This window comes from Danio rerio, chromosome 13, assembly GCF_049306965.1.
Source record: "Danio rerio strain Tuebingen ecotype United States chromosome 13, GRCz12tu, whole genome shotgun sequence".
In the NCBI taxonomy this organism is placed as follows: Eukaryota; Metazoa; Chordata; class Actinopteri; order Cypriniformes; family Danionidae; genus Danio; species Danio rerio.
The window spans coordinates 52,993,965-53,014,908 of NC_133188.1; the positions used below are offsets into that span (position 1 = coordinate 52,993,965).

The 20,944-nt window shown below is 38.5% G+C and overlaps 2 protein-coding genes across 8 annotated transcripts in view; both read left to right on the forward strand.

Moving 5' to 3' along the window:
- Nucleotides 1–20,944, forward strand: part of LOC100331556 (signal induced proliferation associated 1 like 2) — an 823,625-nt gene that overhangs the window by 496,106 nt on the left and 306,575 nt on the right. The window lies entirely within an intron of this gene.
- The window catches only part of egln1a (egl-9 family hypoxia-inducible factor 1a), a 70,309-nt gene continuing 53,762 nt past the window's right edge, over nucleotides 4,398–20,944 (forward strand). For all 7 annotated transcript variants that reach the window (XR_012388964.1, XR_012388963.1, XR_012388965.1 and 4 more), the window contains exon 1: nucleotides 4,398–5,209. Coding sequence is in view for 4 of the 7 variants with exons in the window: in XM_002664235.9 (XP_002664281.2) it covers nucleotides 4,604–5,209 (606 nt within the window). In the remaining 3 variants the exon portion in view is untranslated. The remainder of the gene's footprint in view (nucleotides 5,210–20,944) is intronic.

Sequence of the window (20,944 nt, forward strand, 5' to 3'; positions counted from 1 at the left end):
GATAACTATTATTTGTTCAGTCAGTCCAATTATATTTGACTCTTGTCAAATAGAATCAACGAGGATCTCACTAAATCAACAAACAATAAAGAGTAATTAATTAATAATTAATGAGTGAATATGACAAGATGTTGATTGTGGATCCATTTTGAATATGGTTCAATCATGACACAGTTCACGATATGATTCAATTATTGCATGTTAGCCTAAATGTGTTTTTCTCTCACCCTCGCTTATACACACATACACAGGCATGCACACAAACACGCACAGGTCTGCATACACAAGCATGCACACACACAAGCATGCACACACACATGCACACACATATACACACAAAAACACACACAAACACACACAGACAAGCACACACACACAGGCACACAAAAACACTCAGACACACAGGCATGCACGCACACACACACACACACGCACATAGCACACAAAAACACTCACACAAAGGCACGCACACACACAAACACAGAGCAGAACACATACATACACTCACGCACACACACAGACACACAAAAACACTCAAACACACACACAAACACACAGCAGAACACACAGACATACACACACGCGCACACACACAGGCACACAAAAACACTCAAACACACACACACACAAACAAACAAACACACAGGCATGCACACAAACACGCACAGGTCTGCATACACAAACATGCACACACACACACACTCACACAAGCATGCACACAAAAACACACACCCAAACACACAAACAAAACACACAAAAACACTTACACACACAGACAAGCACACACACACAGGGACACAAAAACACTCAGACACACACACACACACACACACACACACACAGCAGAACACACAAAGATGCACACACGCACACAAAAAAACACTCAGACACACAGGCATGCACACACACACACACACACACACACAAAAGCAGAACACACAAAGATGCACACATGCACACAAAAAAACACTCAGACACACAGGCATGCACACACACACACACACACACACACACACACACACAGCAGAACACACAAAGATGCACACATGCACACAAAAAAACACTCAGACACACAGGCATGCACACACACACACACACACACACAGCAGAACACACAAAGATGCACACATGCACACAAAAAAACACTCAGACACACAGGCATGCACACATACACACACACACACACGCACACAGCAGAACACACAGGCATGCACACACACAAACACACAGCAGAACACACAGACATGCACTCACACACATACACAAACACACAGGCATGCGCAAAAAAAACTTACACAAACACACACACACAAACACACACGCGCGCACGCGCGCACACACACGCGCACACACACACACACACACACACACACACACACACACAAACATTCACACACACACACACACACACATACACACAGGCATGCACGTACACACAGGCACACCGCACACAAAAACACTCACACATAAGCTTGCACAAAGACACACAAACCAAACACACAGACATGCACAAAGACACTCACACAGGCCTGCACACACACTCTCTCCCTCTCTCTCTGCTTTGATTGCGCAGTACATTACAGTATATCAGATTACAGTTCCTCCTCATGAACTTTGGCCTGGAGGATTGATGCCAACTGTGTACGTGCCGCCCCGTGCCTCCTCACTGTCTGCATGAGTGCCAGCGTGCTCCTACAGGGGGCAGTGGGCTACAATACACATCATAAGCAACTTGTCAAATGAAGTGATTTTGTGTGTGTGTGTGTGTGTGTGTGTGTGTGTGTGTGTGTGTGTGTGTGTGTGTGTGTGTGTGTGTGTGTGTGCAGTTTTTCAGTCATTTTGATGCCACAGACATTAAGATTAAAAAAGCATGCTTATATTTTACTGCATAAACTAAGAGACTGGTTTACATTGTTCAAAATTAATATGACGCATGTGTGATTTATGTTTATTTAGGTTAATCTTTCTTAGCTATTTTGTTGTTGTTGTTGTTTCTTGATGTTTTCCTCAACACTTACAAGGGTTCATGGAAAACCCCTGATTTAGTCCGAGCCCCTTTTCAAGAACTGAAAATATTTAGTAGCTGTTTACAGTTTTTCTTGTTTGCTTTGGCCTGGTTAAAGAAACTAGGTTCCACTTCATTTTCATTATCACTATCCCAGCAGAGCAGAAGACAGGTCTTGCAAATGTGTAAACCCTTTCTCATTGGGTTGACACATTTACCCCACCATTTTTCAGAACAGTTAACACAGATGTCATTCAAACAGTCCAAACTTCATTGTTTTAGCTTTGGTAACCAAACAAAAACCATCTATTCCTAACCATTAGGAACTACCAAGATCAGTATGAATTCAGTGTAACCGGGTCAGATTCAGTTTAGCAAATTTTAGATTTAGTCGTGATCAGATGTTATGAGAGGCTGCCCTAATCTATCATCACTCCATGATCATTTCGCACATCACTTATTGTTTAACCACTTGGTCCCAAGCCAGCATCACTATTCTGAAGCCACTTGAATCTTTATACAAACAATCCATAAAAACCCTTGATAAGAAATCAGTTCAATATCACCATTGTTTAATATTAAAGAAATACAACCTGCTTAGTTGGGAAAACTTAATTATATATGTGCATATCTGTTTAATGTTTAAGACTTTACATAACCCGACTTCACCATTAAATCAGTTTGTAAATATTAGAACGACTGCTCACCGAACTACTAGAGGAGGTGACAGAGGAGACTGCATTATTCCTCTCAAAAAAAGTAAATTCAGTCAATCTGTATTTTCAGTGAGAGCTGCTAGGGAATGGAACTCCATCCCACCAACAATTAGAAGATCATGCACTTTTCATTCTTTTTTTGGTCCATATTGACATGATAGCATCACACAGTTGCTGCAGATTTGGTCCATGATCCGAATCTCCCATTCCACCACATCCTAAAGGTGCTTGAATGGATTGAGACTGGTTCCAGCTGATAGAAAAGCAACAGTAACTCAAATAAGCACTCGCTACAACCGAGGTCTGCAGAAGAGCATCTCTGAACACACAACACGTCCAACCTTGAGGCGGATGGGCTACAGCAGCAGAAGACCACACCAGGTGCCGCTCCTGTCAGCTAAGAACAGGAAACTGAGGCTACAATTCACACAGGCTCACCAAAACTGGACAATAGAAGATTGGAGAAACGTTGCCTGCTCTGATGAGTTCTAAAGTTATATCCTTTCAGTGGTTTGTTATGCAGTGACATGCAGTCAAATATTTCGCCAAACAGTCCTTAGGGATGCGGTAAAACGCAGTCAGATATTTTACCGGACAGATCCGCCACTTTTGGCGCGCATAAACAATCATAAAGCTCTCGTGCTGCAGGAATGAGGAGGTCTGCTGAAGGCGCGCAGCTGTCGTGCAGTGAGAGATTTGTGTCTTTAATAAACTACGGCAGTTTGTGATCACTGAACAGTAAGAATGATTAATAAATCCATATGAAACAACCCCTTAAAAGTCACGTGTCTCTTTCAGTTTCGGGCTTTGGCGCGTTTTGCACTGAGCGTCTCTCTCTCTCTCTCTCTCTCTCTCTCTCTCTCTTTCTCACTCACTCACTCACTCACTCACGCGGGCATGCACTGTGGTCTCATGAGGAAACGCTGATTTTTGATATAGTGTTTTCCTTGCTCCCGAATACAAATAATATTTCAAGTATTTGTTCGAATCAAGTATTCGTAAAAACACGCTATTCGTGCCTTTCCGAATACCGTATTCGGGTTCGGCTCCACCCTTAATACATACGTATATATACATATACATATATATATGTATATATACGTATGTATGTATATATATATAAATATACATATATATATGTATATGTATATATGTATTTGTGTGTGTGTGTGTATATATATATATATATATATATATATATATATATATATATATATATATATATATATATATATATATATATATATATATATATACTTTTGTACCTTTAGGGTAATCTATGAGATAAACTATTTAAACATTTTAGGTAATAATATATAGGCATATGTCATTTAAAGTTATCTTGTCATTTTAATCACAGCTCACAAAAGCAACTGAATCCGATTCTCTTAAACCCCCTCTGAGCATAACTAAAACCTTCAGCTTTAGCTTTAGTACTCTAAATCCTTACCAATTAGACCTCCTTACTACTAACAAAGACATTAATATTTTTAAGATCCTTCTGAGTATGACAGATGTTTCTCAAAACACACAAACTCCCTTCTTCTCCCGCCTTCAGTAGTGTGTGAAATGTGAATGAAGCGAGGCGGGGCGTATTTATCATGTCACATCTGTAACCACGCCCTCCCTCAGTGACGTCAGAGGTTTGGTTTGTACTTGCGACGTGCAGAACGCAGAGCAACACAGCCACGCGCTTGTAGAGGAGAGCGCAGCGGGATGGAGCGCGCGCGCTGCACGGTGTCGATCCCGACCCCTGTGGTTTATTTAACGGGAATATCTTACCGTGATGAACGGACGCGGTTGTTCGTTCGTATATGTTGATGCTGACGCGTTGTGCGTGAAAGTTGACCGGTGGAAGCACCGGATTTAAAGGGTCGGTGACATGGAGAAGTGCCCGACAGTTCTGGATCCCGACGGGGATAAGCAGTACTGCGAGCTGTGTGGGAAGATGGAAAACCTGCTAAAATGCGGTAGGTGCAGGATCTCATTTTACTGCAGCAAAGAGCATCAAAAGGAGCACTGGAAAAAGCACAAACTCACCTGCAGAGAGGCTGACAAACACAACACTGTGCCCCAAACCCAACAACAGCACCCCAAAACTGCCCATCCAGAGAAAAACAACCTGATCTGCAGCTCAGAAGCTGATCTGAAAGCCAAACCCCACACACAGAAGCTGGCCACCGATTATATAATCCCATGTATGAACAAGCATGGCATCTGTGTGGTGGACAACTTTCTGGGGGAAGACATGGGACTGTCCATTTTGGAGGATGTGAAGGCTCTTCATCAGACGGGTAAATTCACTGACGGTCAGCTGGTCAGTCAGAAAAGTGACTCTTCGAAGGACATACGGGGGGATAAAATCACCTGGATTGAGGGGAAGGAGCCTGGATGCGAGAAAATCTGCTTCTTGATGAGCCGCATGGATGACCTGGTCAGGAATTGCAATGGGAAACTGGGAAACTACATAATTAATGGAAGGACTAAAGTAAGTATCTGTCTGTCAACTGTGTGCATGCTGTATTTTAGGGTTATGGTGATGTCAAATGTGCATGTTTTAGAGAATTGATGAAGCTTTTCATGTACAGTATTATCACAATAGGTGAATAATAATAAGTGATGAACAGGTATGATAAAAAAAAACGGTTTATCAAATGTTCAGAGTAAACAAATGTTTCAACCTAATTAAATGTAATTGAATTTTAAAATTTTAGTTAGCATATTAAAATCGGAAAAGTCACATTCATTACAGTTACTAAGTTAATATTAGGTGCCATAGTTAATATATGAAATAATTTTTCAGCACTCTTCAGAATAACTTGCTTTGTGTTCAACAGATGAAAGAAACTCATAAAAGTTTACAACCACTTGAGTCTGAATAAATGATGAGGACAATTTCATTTTCAACTGGCAACCAAAATTGTCAGTAAGTTATTGTAAATTTATTTTGCAACCAAACCTGCAACCAAAAATTTCAGTACATTACTATAAATTTATTTTGCAACCAATCTGGCAAAAAAAAAAAAAAAAAAAAAAAATTGTCAGTAAGTTACAGTAAAGTTTTAAGTTACAATAAGTTACTATAAATGTATTTTGCAACTGGCAACCAAATTTGTCAGAAAGTTACCATAAATGTATTTTGCAACCAAACTGGCAACCAAAATTGCCAGTAAGTTATTGTAAATGTATTTTGCAACCAAAATTACCAACAAGTTACTGTAAGTGTATTTTATAACCAAACTGGCAACCAAAATTGTCAATACCTTACTGTAAATGTATTTTGCAACCAAACTGCCACCAAAATTGTCAGTAAGTTACAGAAAAGCTTTAAGTTACAATAATTTACTGTAAAGGTATTTTGCAACCAATCTGGCAACAAAAATTGTCAGCAAGTTACAGTAAAGTTTTGAGTTACAGTAAGTTACTGTAAATGTATTTTGCAACCAATCTGGTAAAAAAAAATTGTCAGCAAGTGACAGTAAAGTTTTGTTACAATCAGTTACTGTAAAGGTATTTTGCAACCAAAAATTTCAGTAAGTTAATATAAATGTATTTTGTAACCAAACTGGCAACCAAAATTGTCAGTAAGTTACAGTAAAGCTTAAAGTTACAATAATTTACTGTAAATGTATTTTGCAACCAATCTGGCAACCAAAATTGTCAGTAAGTTATTGTAAATTTATTTTGCAACCAAAATTACCAGCAAGTTACTGTAAGTGTATTTTGTAACCAAACTGGCAACCAAAATTGTCAATAAGTTACTGTAAATGTATTTTGCAACCAAACTGGCAACCAAATTTGTCAGTAAGGTACAGTAAAGCTTTAAGTTACAATAACTTACAGTAAATGTATTTTGCAACCAATCTGGCAACAGAAATTGTCAGCAAGTTACAGTAAAGTTTTGAGTTACAATCAGTTACTGTAAATGTATTTTGCAACCAAAAATTTCAGTAAGTTAATATAAATTATTTTTGCAACCAAACTGGCAACCAAAAATATCAGTAAGTTACAGTAAAGTTTTAAGTTACAATAAGTTATTGTAAATGTATTTTGCAACTGGCAACCAAAATTGTCAGTAAGTTACCATAAATCTATTTTGCAACCAATCTGGCAACCAAAATTGCCAGCAAGTTTTGCAGTACTTTTTAGTGTAGTGTTTTGGATTTAATTGTATTTTGAATGCAGTTACTCATCATTTATTCAGACTCAAGTGGTTGTAAACGTTTATGAGTTTCTTTTATCTGTTGAACACAAAACAAAATATTCTGAAGAGTGCTGAAAAAAAGCACCCTTTAACTTCCATTGTAAGAACACAAATAGTATAAACACTGGGTGAACTGACCCTTTAAGTAACATGTAGAGTTGAAGGAGATTATTTTCTAGACATAATAGTTTAATAACTCATTTCTAATAACTGATTTCTTTTATCTTTGTCATGATGACAGTAAATAATATTTGACTAGATATTGTTCAAGATACTAGTATTCAGTTTAAAGTGACATTTAAAGGCTTAACTAGGTTAATTAGGGTAACTAGGCAAGGATATGAGTGGTTTGTTCTGTAGACAATCCAAAACAAATATTTTATTTGGATTTTAAAAATTAAAAACGGCTTTTATTATTTTGGTTTTATTGTAACCAAAACAAATAAAGCGTTCTCCAGATGAAAAATTAGTATAGGAAATAATGTGAAAAAATTCCTTGCTCTGCTAAAATGATCTGGGAAAATTTTGAAAAAGAAAAAACATTCTCATGAGGGCGAATAATTTTGAGTTCAACTGTATCTCACTGCCCCCCTACTATGGTCATTTGCATGACCATTTGTAATCCTCAAATGTGTGTCTGAGGGCCAGTGGAGTGTGTGTGATTCACTGAAGGACAGTGAAAAGAGTCTGAGCTGCAGATCAGAGTTCACACGCAAGGTCACAGTCATGCTGAGGCCCAAAAGAGGCTTAGATGCACAAAAAACACACATACGCCAATGCTAATGTGGCCTTAAAGGGACAGTTAACTAAAAACTGCAGCTCTTTTGCTCACCCTCAGAGTGTACAAGATGAACACCCATATACTCTCATATTCACACACACACTCATACACTACGGACCATTTAGCTTATTCAAATCACCTATGGTGCATGTGTTTGGACTGTGGAGGAAACCGGAGCACCCGGAAGAAACCCACGCCAACACGGGGAGAACATGACCCAGCCGGGATTGGAACAGGCGACCTTGTTGTAAGGCTACAGTGCTAACCACTGAGACACTGTCCCGCTTAAAATGTATTATTATTATTATTATTTTTATTATTATTATTATTAATATTATTATTCATTTATTTTCTTTTTCTTGTTATATATATATATATATATATATATATATATATATATATATATATATATATATATATATATATATATAAAACAGCATATATGATTATATACATATACACACACACACACACACACACACACATATATATATATATATATATATGTATATATATATATACACACATACATATACATATATATACACATATACATACATACATACATATATATACACATATACATACATACATATATATATATATATATATATATATATATATATATATATATATACATACATATACATATATATATACACATGTACATATACATATATATATATATATATATATATATATATATATATATATATATATATATATATATATATATATATACATATATATATATATATATGTATGTATGTATGTATGTATGTATGTATGTGTGTGTGTGTGTGTGTGTGTGTGTGTGTGTGTGTGTGTGTATATATGTATATAATCATATATGTTGTTTTATATATATATATATATATATATATTTTTTTTTTTCCCCAGGGCATATATTACATACAGTACACAGACACGCGCATATATATATATATATATATATATATATATATATATATATATATATATATATATATATATATATATATATATATATATATATATATATATATATATATATATATATATATATATATATATATATATATATCATGTTTCAGAATATGTCAAGAAGGGTTTCCTTTTCTCTCATTTTTGTTTAATTTACATGAAAATAACCTAAAATATCCAAAATTAAAACCTTTCAGTTCATATATATGAACAGAACAATACTAATTAATAAAACAAACACACAAAAATAAGACTAAACTGTGGTTAAGCACTGTTTAACAGAAAATATGTGCAGTAAATGAGATTAGAAAATGCTGCGATTTCAGAGCTTTGACCGATTTATTTTAATCTCTTTAATATTTGCCAAGTTAAAGCTTTAAACAGGCCGCAGATTTGACTTGCTTTATTGTATTAAAGTTAAATCAACAGAACTCTTGAGACCCTCCTTAAATCACACTTTAATTGAGCACTTAATATGAGGATTATTAATAATGCTAAAATATTGCTGAGAACTAATAACAAAATAACTAAAAAACTAACAATAGCAGAATATTGCTGAGAGCTAATAACTCCAACACGGGCTCATTCTGCAAATGCAGCCCTATATGCATTTCTGGAGATCAGGAATTATGTAGCCAGAGGTACATATGGCTGTATTTCGTCTTTAAATTGAACGCCATGTGGCGGTTTGATGCCATTCCTTTTCGTGCTTACCAGCTGACAGCTTACCTCTGTATGGATGGCTTTCACCAGTTTTTCCAGTAGCTCGCCATGTACGTATGACTTGAGATGCAGTGAGGAGCTGACCGTGATGACTGGGTTCGAGTTCCAGTTCCAGAAAGCAGAAAAGAAAAAAAAACAGAAGCCAAAAAATAAAATAAACAAGTAAATAACAGGGTGAGAACATGGTAAAATCTGAAAACGTGGTAAACGTTCTGCATTGCTTTTTAAAACTGTTGATTCAGTTTAAGGAATTGGGTGGGCGCTGGTCAATTGGTGCTTTTGAAAACAGCCTACCCAATTTACCTGTACCGCATGTCTTTGGACTGTGGGGGAAACCGGAGCACCCGAAGGAAACCCACGCGAATGCAGGGAGAACATGCAAACTCCACACAGAAACGCCAACTGAGCCGAGGCTCGAACCAGCGACCCAGCGACCTTCTAGCGGTGGGGCAACAGTACTACCTACTGCACCACTGCTTCGCCCCCAGACATATACACATAATTAATAACAATAATAACATCTAAAGTTGTCGATCTTGGTGGGGTTTTTTTCAAACACAACTAATTTTGTCCTAAATGAGCATAAAAATTTAGGAAAGCAATCGAATGATTTTTATTAAAACATTAGATGTGTGCATTTTTAAAGTGACGCCTCTGTTGTTTTTAATGTAAATCAAACGAAAAATCTAAATAAATGAGATTCATTTGCTGCTATTTACTCAGAATGTGTAAGTTATACAGTGAAAAAAAGGTTAATGGGATTTCATAACCTGGTGAGGGTGTGTTATGGTGGGCATATCCCTTATTTTCACATCCCAATGTTGACAGGTATGGTTTAAGGAAGGAGGAGGGTGGGTCAGTCAATCGGTCAGTCAGTCAGTCAGTCAGTCAGTCGATCGGTCAATCAGTCAGTCAATCAGTGGGCTCTATTTTAATGATCTGAAAGCATTAAGGGATGTACTTATTAATAATTATATATATATATATATATATATATATATATAGTTGAAGTCAGAATTATTAGCCCCGTTTGAATTTTTTTTTCTTTTTTGAAAATTTTCCAAATGATGATTAAGAGAGCAAGGAAATTTTCACAGTATGTCTGATCACATTTTTTCTTCTGGAGAAAGTCTTATTTGTTTTATTTAGCTAGAATAAAAGCAGTTTTAAACTTGTTAAAGCCATTTTTAGGTCAATATTATTAACCCCTTTAAGCAATATTTGTATTCGATAGTCTACAGAACAAACCATCATTATACAATAACTTGACTAATTACCCTAACCGGCCTAGTTAACCTAATTAACCTAGTTAAGCCTTTAAATGCCACTTAAGCTGTATTAGACTATATATCTAGTCTAATATTATTTACTGTCATCATGGCAAAGATAAAATAAATCAGTTATTAGAAATGAGTTTTTAAAACTATTATGATCAGAAATGTGTTGAAGAATTTTTTTCTCCGTTAAACAGAAATTAGACAAAAAAATAAACAAGGGGGCTAATAATTAATAATTCAGGGGGGGGGGGGGGCAAATAATTCTGACTTCAACTGTTTATATATATATTTATGTATATTTAAATAAAGAAGTTTATTATCATTAACAATAATTATGTTTTTATTTTTTAATACATTTTTATAAAGTTGAGTTTTAAATAATAGCTTTGATGATTATTATAAACAACTATTAAAAAGCTTATGAGTCAAGCTTTTTAACTTGTGTATGTGTGTATATGTGTGTGTGTATGTGTGTGTGTGTGTGTGTGTGTGTGGTATGCAGCATGACAATAGCCTCTCTGTGCACTCCAGAGTTTGTGTGTGTGAATCTGTGCAAACAATGCATACGGAGCGAGTCCTGCTTTTACTGACTTTTGACCTAATTTGCTGGTTTTGAAAGAGGAAGTCTTGCAGATTTGGCTGTACAAGGTTTTTTTCCCCACTGAGACTTTTCATAACTGCTTGAAGGAAAAAAAAAAGGTTTTAATGTTATCTCATTTATTTTTGATGTAAACCATTTTTACCATTTGTCAGTACAATTATTGTCGCAAATTTTACTACAAACTACTGTAAATCTAACTCATTTTAATCTTCCTGTTTTTTTATAAATTTATTTTGTAAAAATTACTCTTATAATAAATTCTCTCAATTTTTAAACAAGAGAAAATACATAAAAATAAAAAGGTTCAGTTTTTATTAAGTGAACAAAAATTAGCAAATGCCTTATTCATTTTCCATTAGCTTAGTCCCTTTATTAATCAGGGGACACCACAGCGGAATGAACCGACAACTTACCCAGCACATGTTTTACGCAGCGGACGCCCTTCCATCTGCAACCCATCACTAGGAAACACCCAAACACACTCATTCACACGCATACACACTCATACACTATGGACAATTTAGCCTACCCAATTCACTTGTACCGCATGTGTTTGGACTGTGGGAGAAACCAGAGCACCCGGAGGAAAACCACGCCAACATGGGGAGAACATGCAAACTCCACACAGAAACGCCAACCGACCCAGCCAAGGCTCGAACCAGCGACCTTCTTACCATGATGCGATTGTGCTACCATATGCTGGATAAGTTGGCGGTTCATGACACCGTGGCGATTAAATGCAGCCATACGTACCTCCAGCCACGTAAATCGCGGTCCCCAGAATGAGCTCTACACAAAACTTCTGATTTTAATCATAAACATTAAACTTTGATTAATAAACGCAGTGCAGGATCATTCATTCATTCATGTGCTTTTCAGCGTAGTACCTTTTATTCATCAGGGGTCACCACCGAATTCACCAATAGCGCATGTGTTTGGACTTGTGGGGGAAATCGCAGCACCCGGAGGAAACCCACGCCAACACAGGGAGAACATGCAAACTCCACACAACTGAACCAGCCAAGCACGAACCAGCGACCTTCTTGCCATGAGGTGATTGTGCTACCCACTGGGCCACCGTGACGCATAAGATCATTCATCCTTAATTTAAATGAGTAAATACAGAATATTACTGAGAACAGATAGACTATAATTTAAAACAAACAAACACAAATAAGCCAAGTGAATGTTTTGTAATATCAGATGATGAAACATAAACATAAAATGCATCTTATAAGGCTATTTGAGACTAAGTTTGTCAGTTTAATTATTAGTTTATCAATATTTAATCAGTGTTCAGTCAGGCAGGGTTAGCAGAGTTTGTTTCATATCGCAGTCAAAAACAAACAATGTCGTGAGGCAAAATCTACTCCGCTCCTCTTATCAAACAATCAAACTAAATATTATTGCTGTGTTGTTTTGGAGGATGCTGAATGCTCTGATTGTCTACAAAATGGTTTATCAGCAAAGCCGATTTCCTTTTTATTTTGTCTGGCTGTATATTTGTCGGTGGTTAGCACAGCAAGAAGGTTACTGGTTCGAGTTCGGGCTGAGCCAGTTGCAATGTCTGTTGCATGCTCTCCCTATGTTGGTGTGGGTTTCTTCTGGGTGCTCTGGTTTCCCCAACAGTCCAAACACATGTGCTATAGGGGGATTGGGTTAGCTAAATTGGCCGTAGTTTATGAGTGTGTGTGTGTGTATATATGTGAGAGTGCATGGGTGTTTTCCAATACTGGGTTGCTGCTGGAAGGGCGTCTGCTGTGTAAGAAAATGCCTGAATACTAGGCCCCTGAAATAGAGACTTAGCCAAAGAAGAATGAATGAATGAATGAATGAATGAGTAAGCCCATTGCTTAATTTTAACTTTTATAATTATGCACATACAATTGAAGTCAGAATTATTCGCCCCCCTGTTTATTTTCTCCCCAATTTCTGTTTAACGGAGAGATTTTTTTCAACACATTTCTAAACAATAGTTTAAATAACTTTTTTATTTTTATATTAAACGTTTTAATAACGTTTTAATAATCTTTGTCATAATTACAGCAAATAATATTAGACTAGATATTTTTCAAGACACTTCTATACAGCTTAAATTGACATGTAAAAGCTTAATTGGGTTAATTAGGTTAACTAGGCAGGGTAGGGTAATTAGACAAGTTATTGTATAACGATGGTTTGATCTGTAGACTATCAGCAAAAAATATAGCTTAACGGGGTTAATAATTTTGTCCTTAAAATGGTGTTAAAAAAATTCAAAACTGCTTTTATTCTTGCCGAAATAAAACAAATAAGACTTTCCCCAGAAGAAAAAATATTATCAGACGTACTGTGAAAATTTCCGTGCTCTGTTTAACATAATTTAGGAAATATTTAATAAAGAAAAAGAAATTCAAAAGGGGCTAATAATTCTGACTTCAACTATAGTTTGTTCACTTAATAATCATAAGGCAACCAGTTTACTCTCGTTATTTAAGTAAAGTCAACTAATCGCTTTTTTTATTATAACTTTTGCAGACAGAAAAACAAAGAACAGACAGATAAACCCATCATGAAACAATAATGCAAAATGTAAAGCAAGAAACAAGAGAAAACGGCCAGATACAAAACATATATGACCTACAAAAACACACAGCAATGGATGTAGAGAGAGAAAAAAAAACGACACTAGTCTTTATGATGTTTCAGAAAAAAAAGACTGGATCCCACATTTTATCAAATTTCGCAGAGTTCCCAGAGGTGGTATATCTTATTCCGCTGTCGCCACTAGCTTGCATGGTGTGGGATCGGAAGAGCTACGAATCGCTGGATTTGCCCTTCAGTGTTTAGACCCTCAGTAGTGATTATTAAACCACACTGAACTGAACTGAACTTAAACACTCCAATTTACTATGATCTTTTATGTGAAGCTGCTTTGACACAATCGTTTTGACACAATTGTAAAAGCGCTATACAAATGAAGCTGAATTGAAAAAATTGAATTGAATTGAATTGAATTGAATTTTATTTGACAGATTTTAGACAAACTGTACAAAAAGTATTCCATACACTTTGTTAAAAAAAACTGTCGAGGATAAAAACACAATAAAGCCCTGGGCTTATTTCCATTGTGGTCCTCTGTTAAATAAAAACAATGTATGGTTTCAAAATACTAATGAAGAATAAAACAAAACAGTCGCCACAGCGGTACGAACAGCCAACCTATCCAGCACATGTTCCACACAGCCAATGGCCTTCCAGCCGCAAACCTATTCACACTCAAGTAAGATATAATTTAAAAGATCCTCGTCCACCATGCAAACTAATTATCCTCATCAAACAACCATCTTTTAATAGCTTTTTTGAACAACCTTAAATCTTTTATTTCCTTGATTGATTTTGGTAGTTTGTTCCACATGATTGCACTTGTATATAAAAACATATTTTTCCCCACTAAACTTCTAAATTTAAATAAACAAATATTAAAATCCCAACTCCTAGTACTGTATGAATGCTGTTGCCTCACCATTTGAAAATAATTAATCAAATACCTAGGAACCACATTATTAAACATTTTACGTACCATTCCCAGTTTTAAAAAACACACTCTATTACTAACAGTTAACATACCTCATTTATTAAAAGACTCTTTGTGCAAATGTGCTCTAGGATGCATTTTTTAAATTATTCGTACTAATTTATTTTGTGCCTTTTGCAATTTCTCCTTCAAATTTTGTGAGCAGCTACTGTACCAAAATGAGGTAGCATAATCAAAATGAGGTTGAATTAAAGCTCCTGCCAACAATTGTAAAGAATGAACATCCAAAAGATCAGATTGCCTTGCTAAAAACCTAATTTTTCCACAAATCTTCGTAATAACTTTTTTGCCATAGCATCTCCTGATAATTTATTATCTATTAAGCAACCCAAATAGTTTATCACATTTTTTGACTGAATTTTCCAATCATTAATTTTAACTACAAAATTATCATCTTTTTTTAATTTCACTCTTGAAGCAAATAAAATAGCCTCTGTTTTACCCATGTGTACAGAAAGTTTGTTGTCTAAAAACCAGTTGTAAACACTTTTTAACTGTGAACTCATAATTATTCTTTCCAAATGTAAAGCGGAGGTGAGTCTGAGAAGCCAGTCAGAAAAAAACAGGCCTAACATTTTTCTTCCAAATCCAAAGGATAACTTTGTTTTAGCTCTGATCATGCCATACTGAACTGATAAACGAATTGCGTTTTACAGTGTAGGATGGCTAATAATTTTGACTTCAAGCACCGTCTGAATGTCTGGCAGTAGATGTGTCTGTGAGATACTGTACGCCCCTTACTGTAAAGCGTGTGTGTTTATGTGGGTGTTGATGCTCGCGTGTCACTCTTCCGCATTCCCGTACGGCTTCATTAACAGGCTTTTCTGTTTACATTCCTGCGAGTTCCTGCCCTCCAGACCAGAAAAACCCCAAACAGCGCAATCCCTCATTACTTACAGCAAAATCATACACATACGCTCTCACATTCAAACACACTCATGCACTACGTGAAGTTTATGTATGAACTCATTTCGAGAGGATCACGTGCTTATGATTGCTTGCAGCCGGCCCCGCATCATTCAATTTATGATTCACCAATCAGACGATTCCTAAGCCACTATGAGTACCCCAAGTTCCATATAACAGCATCTTCGTTTTGAAGAATCCCCCCTTCCACCCCTACTCTTCCTCCTTTCCTAGATGGGTGGCACGGTGGCCCAGTGGTTAGCACTGTTGCCTCACAGCAAGAACGTCTCTGGTTCTAGTCCTTACCAAGCCAGCTGACATTTCCTCCCACCTTCAAAAACATGCAACTTAAGTTAATTTACTCATATAAAAAGGCACCATAGACATGCTCCTAGTAAATGGTTATCTCTTAAGAGCGATCACTATCTGTTCATTAGCTACTACATCAGGGGAGTTCTCAAGATCTACCTGAGCTCAAACTCCCCTCTCGCCTTGCAAACGGGAGGGAGCCCCGGGCTCGAGGATCTTATGAGACGGCATGCTAAACAAGCTTTAAAAACAATCATCAGCTAAGTGTGAACTCTTGAAGGCCAATTTAGCTTATTCAATCCCCCTATAGCGCATGTGTTTGGACTGTGGGGGAAATCGGAGCACCCGGAGGAAACCCACGCCAACACTGGGAGAACATGCAAACTCCACACAAAAAATGCCAAATGACCCAGCCAGGACTCGAACCAGCGACCTTCTTGCTGTGAGGTGAACGAATAACGAATAATTTTGACTTCAACTGTATATGAAACGTCCACAAGTAGCTTAACTTGGGAAACTAAAGTAAAAAGGCTTTCTGTAGCTGCATGGGGAAGCTGCTTATACAATGAATGAATGCATGAACATGAAATATTGATTTGACCTGAAGTATAAGCTATAAATATTTGAAGAGGAGTGCTGATTTAGACAATCAAAATCAAGTATTCCTGCCGAGTAACATCTGTCTTTAAGTGAGCTTAGAAAAAAATCCTATTTCGATTTTTTTTGAGTCAACTAACATTAAATGAACATGACTTTTTAAAGTAAAAGTAGATTCATATTTTATTTGGTAAACAAATAGCAACACTTCATTCATTTATTTATTAATTTTCCTTCAGCTTAGCCTCTTGTTTATCAGGGGTCACCACAAAGGAATGAACCACCAACTTTCCACCACCAACAGTTTCCTGGGAAACATCCAAACACACTCATTCGCACACACACTCATACATTCATTTATTCATTCATTCATTCATTTTCATCCACTTATCTGGGGCCGGGTCGCGGGGGCAGCAGTCTTAGGAGAGAACCCCAGACTTCCCTATCCCCAGACACTTCCTCCAGCTCCTCTAGGGGGATCCCATGGCGTTCCCAGGCCAGCCAAGAGACATAGTCCCTCCAGCGTGTCCTGGGTCTTCCCCAAGACCTCCTCCCAGTGGGACATGCCTGGAACACCTCCCTAGGTAGGCGTCCAGTAGGCACCCAAAACAGATGCCCGAGCCACCTCAGCTGACTTCTCGATTTGGAGGGGCAGCGGCTCTACACTGAGCTCCTCCCGGGTGACCTAGCTCCTCGCCCTGTTTATAAGCTTGCGCCCTGCCACTCTGTGAAGGAAACTCATTTCGGCCACTTGTATCCGAGATTTTGTCCTTTCGGTCATGATCCAAAGCTCATAAGCATAGGTGAGAGTAGGTTGACCAGTAAATCGAGAGCTTTGCCTTTCGGCTCAGCTCCTTCTTTACCACAACAGACCGGTACATCGACCGCATTACTACTGCCGCTGCACCGATCCGCCTGTCAATCTCAAGTTCCATTCTTCCCTCACTCGGGAACAAAACCCTGAGACACTTGAATTCCTCCACCTTGGGGTAAGGACTGTCCTCCAACCTTGGAATGGCAAACCACCATTGTCCGGTGGAGCCAGGGGCGGACTGGGACTAAAATTCAGCCCTGGCACTGTAGCCACACCAGCCCACATTACCACACCGACACAGCCCCACCCACGGACATGCACATTCACTAGAGTGGCGCAGTAGGTAGTGCTGTCGCCTCACAGCAAGAAGGTCGCTGGTTTGAGCCTCGGCTGGGTCAGTTTGCATTTCTGTGTGGAGTTTGCATGTTCTCCCTGCCTTCGCGTGGGTTTCCTCCGGGTGCTCCGGTTTCCCCCACAGTCCAAAGACATGCGCTACAGGTGAATTGGGTAGGCTAAATTGTCCGTAGTGTATGAGTGTGTGTGTGGATGTGTGTGTGGATGTTTCCCAGAGATGGGTTGCGGCTGGAAGGGCATCCGCTGGGTAAAAACTTGCTGGATATGTTGGCGGTTCATTCCGCTGTGGCGACCCCAGATTAATAAAGGGACTAAGCTGACAAGAAAATGAATGAATGTATACTGAGAAAATTCTTGAATCTGTTCAACAACATTAAACACTCTACCACCCCCCCACCACCACCACCACCAGAAATAAGTTTGACTTCAACTGTGTATTAAATAAAAAAAGGTAGTTATTTTAGAAAAAAGGCAAAATGTCTGGTGTGCTGCTCTTTTCAGACCTCACACTTTCTCCAGGCGTGTTTATCCTCCTGAAGTCTTCACTCACGCTCGGCACGTAGCAGAATCATTAAAACAGGCTTCCTCTGGCAGCCGTCCAGCCGTCGCCCGCGGGTCACATCAGTTCATCTCTGCAGGTTTGAGTCTCTCCGTCAGGGTTAAAACACAAACTGCTGTGACGCTCAGGAAATAGTCCAGAGGATTCAGTGTGCTTCTGCAGAAATCTGCCTCTCAGACACACATCTAAACGGTAAAAGAGGGTGAACACATGGAATACTTTTGTGCAAAGACATGTTTAATATAAACATTCATTACATTATTAGTTTTTATCCAGAAAGAGGTACAGATCTTTTACCAAATTTCAAAATATTTATATGCATATATTCACTCACTGGCCACTTTATTAGGTACAGCTTACTAGTACCGGGTTGGACCCCCTTTACCTTCAGAACTGCTTTAATCCTCCGTTGCAGAGATTTAACAAGCTACTGGAAATATTCTCCTGAGATTTTGCTCCATATTGACATGATAGCATCACACAGTTGCTGCAGATTTGTCGGCTGCACATCCATGATGCCAATCTCCCGCTCCACCATCACAAAGGTGCTCTATTGGATTGAGTTCTGGTGACTGTGGAGGCCATTTGAGTACAGTAAACTCATTGTCATGTACAAGAAACCAGTCTGAGATGATTCACGCTTTATGACATGGTGTGTTATCCTGCTGGAAGTAGCCATCAGAAGATGGAGACACTGTGCTCATAAAGCGATGGACATGATCAGCAACAATACTCAGGTAGGCTGTGGCCTTGACACCATGCTCAATTGGTACTAATGAGCCCAAAGTGTGCCAAGAAAATATCCCCCACACCATTACACCACCACCAGCCTGAACCATTGATAAAAGGCAGGATGGATCCATGCTTTCATGGTGTTGAGGCCAAATTCTGACCCGACCATCCGAATGTGTCAGCAGAAATGGAGACTCATCAGAGCAGGCAACGTTTCTCCAATCTTCTATTGTCCAGTTTTGGTGAGCCTGTGTGAATTGTAGCCTCAGTTTCCTGTTTTTAGCTGACAGGAGGAGAGGACAGCTCTTAGCTGTGGTCTTCTGCTGCTGTAGCCCATCTGCCTCAAATAAACAAACTTCTTACAATATAGGCCCTGTTTACACTAGTGCGTTTTAGTTTGAAAACGCATAAGTTTTGCTACGGTTACGCCATCCGTCCAAACTACGCCGTTCTCGAGCGCCGAAAACGGAGCGTTTTGAAAACGCTGAAGAGGCTGTTTTCATTCTGAAACGCTGCTGCTCCGTCTCAGTGTGGATGAGGAAAAACGGAGACATCTGAAAACGGAGGCGGGGCTGCTGAGATTCGCTACCTGATTGGGGCTTTTGTGTCATTGCGTATCCTTCCCTTATTCGTCAAGCCTCTATCAGATGACTCTAACACATGGCTTTAACGCTACCGGAAGACAGTACTGTAAACAACAACATGGGCACAGAAATGGGAGCGTTGTTTGCACTATTGTCTGTTTTAGGCGCCATTGTGCAGTTATTAATTTGTTACGTTTAGTAACAACTCGACTCCGTTGTCTGTCCACAAAAATACCTCTCTTGCTTTCTTTGCCATCGCGTTTAATGTTCAACCGGCGTTTGTTGACTAACAATAACTAAATGCCGAGCGAGACACATGCTTCCTGTTTATACTAAAACGTGCATGCCCAGAGTGCGCGAATGGTCACGTTATATACGTTTTTGGTGGCGTAGTGTGGATGGAGATATGTTCAGAAATGCTAGGTGAAATGCTAGTGTGGACGCGGATCATTTTTGATCTAAAACGTCGTTTTAAAACTAAAACGCACTAGTGTAAACGAGGCCATAGATACACTGAGGCCCCGTTTACACTAGTGCGTTCTAGTTTTAAAACGGCATTTTAGAATGAAAACATTCCGCGTCCACACTGGCATTTCACCTAGCGTTTCTGAACATATCTCTATCCACACTACGTCACCAAAAACTCTTACATGCTATATGTAAACACTTTTGTAATTCTTGGTTTAGTATTTTGCGTACTAAGTTTTTTTCTAAGCAGTTAAGCTTGTTTTTATATGCATGTTTGCTGACGCAGTGGCGCAGTGCGTAGTGCTCTTGCCTCACAGCAAGCAGGTCGCTGATTTGAGTCTCAGCTTGGTCAGTTGGCGTTTCTGTGTGGAGTTTGCATGTTCTCCCCATGCTGGCGTGGGTTTCCTCTGGGTGCTCCGATTTCCCCCACAGTCCAAACACAAACGCTGTAGGGAAAATGGGTAAACTAAAATGTGCGTGTGTGTGTGTTGCAGCTGGAAGCATCCACTGCGTAAAACATTCATTCATTTTCTTGTCGGCTTAGTCCCTTTATTAATCCGGGGTCGCCACAGTGGAATGAACCACCAACTTATCCAGCAAGTTTTACGCAGCAGATGCCCTTCCAGCCGCAACTCATTTCTGGGAAACATCCACACACACACACATTTACACTCATACACTACAGACAATTTAACCAACCCAATTCACCTGTACCGCATGTCTTTGGACTGTGGGGGAAACTAGAGCACCCGGAGGAAACCCACGCGAAGGCAG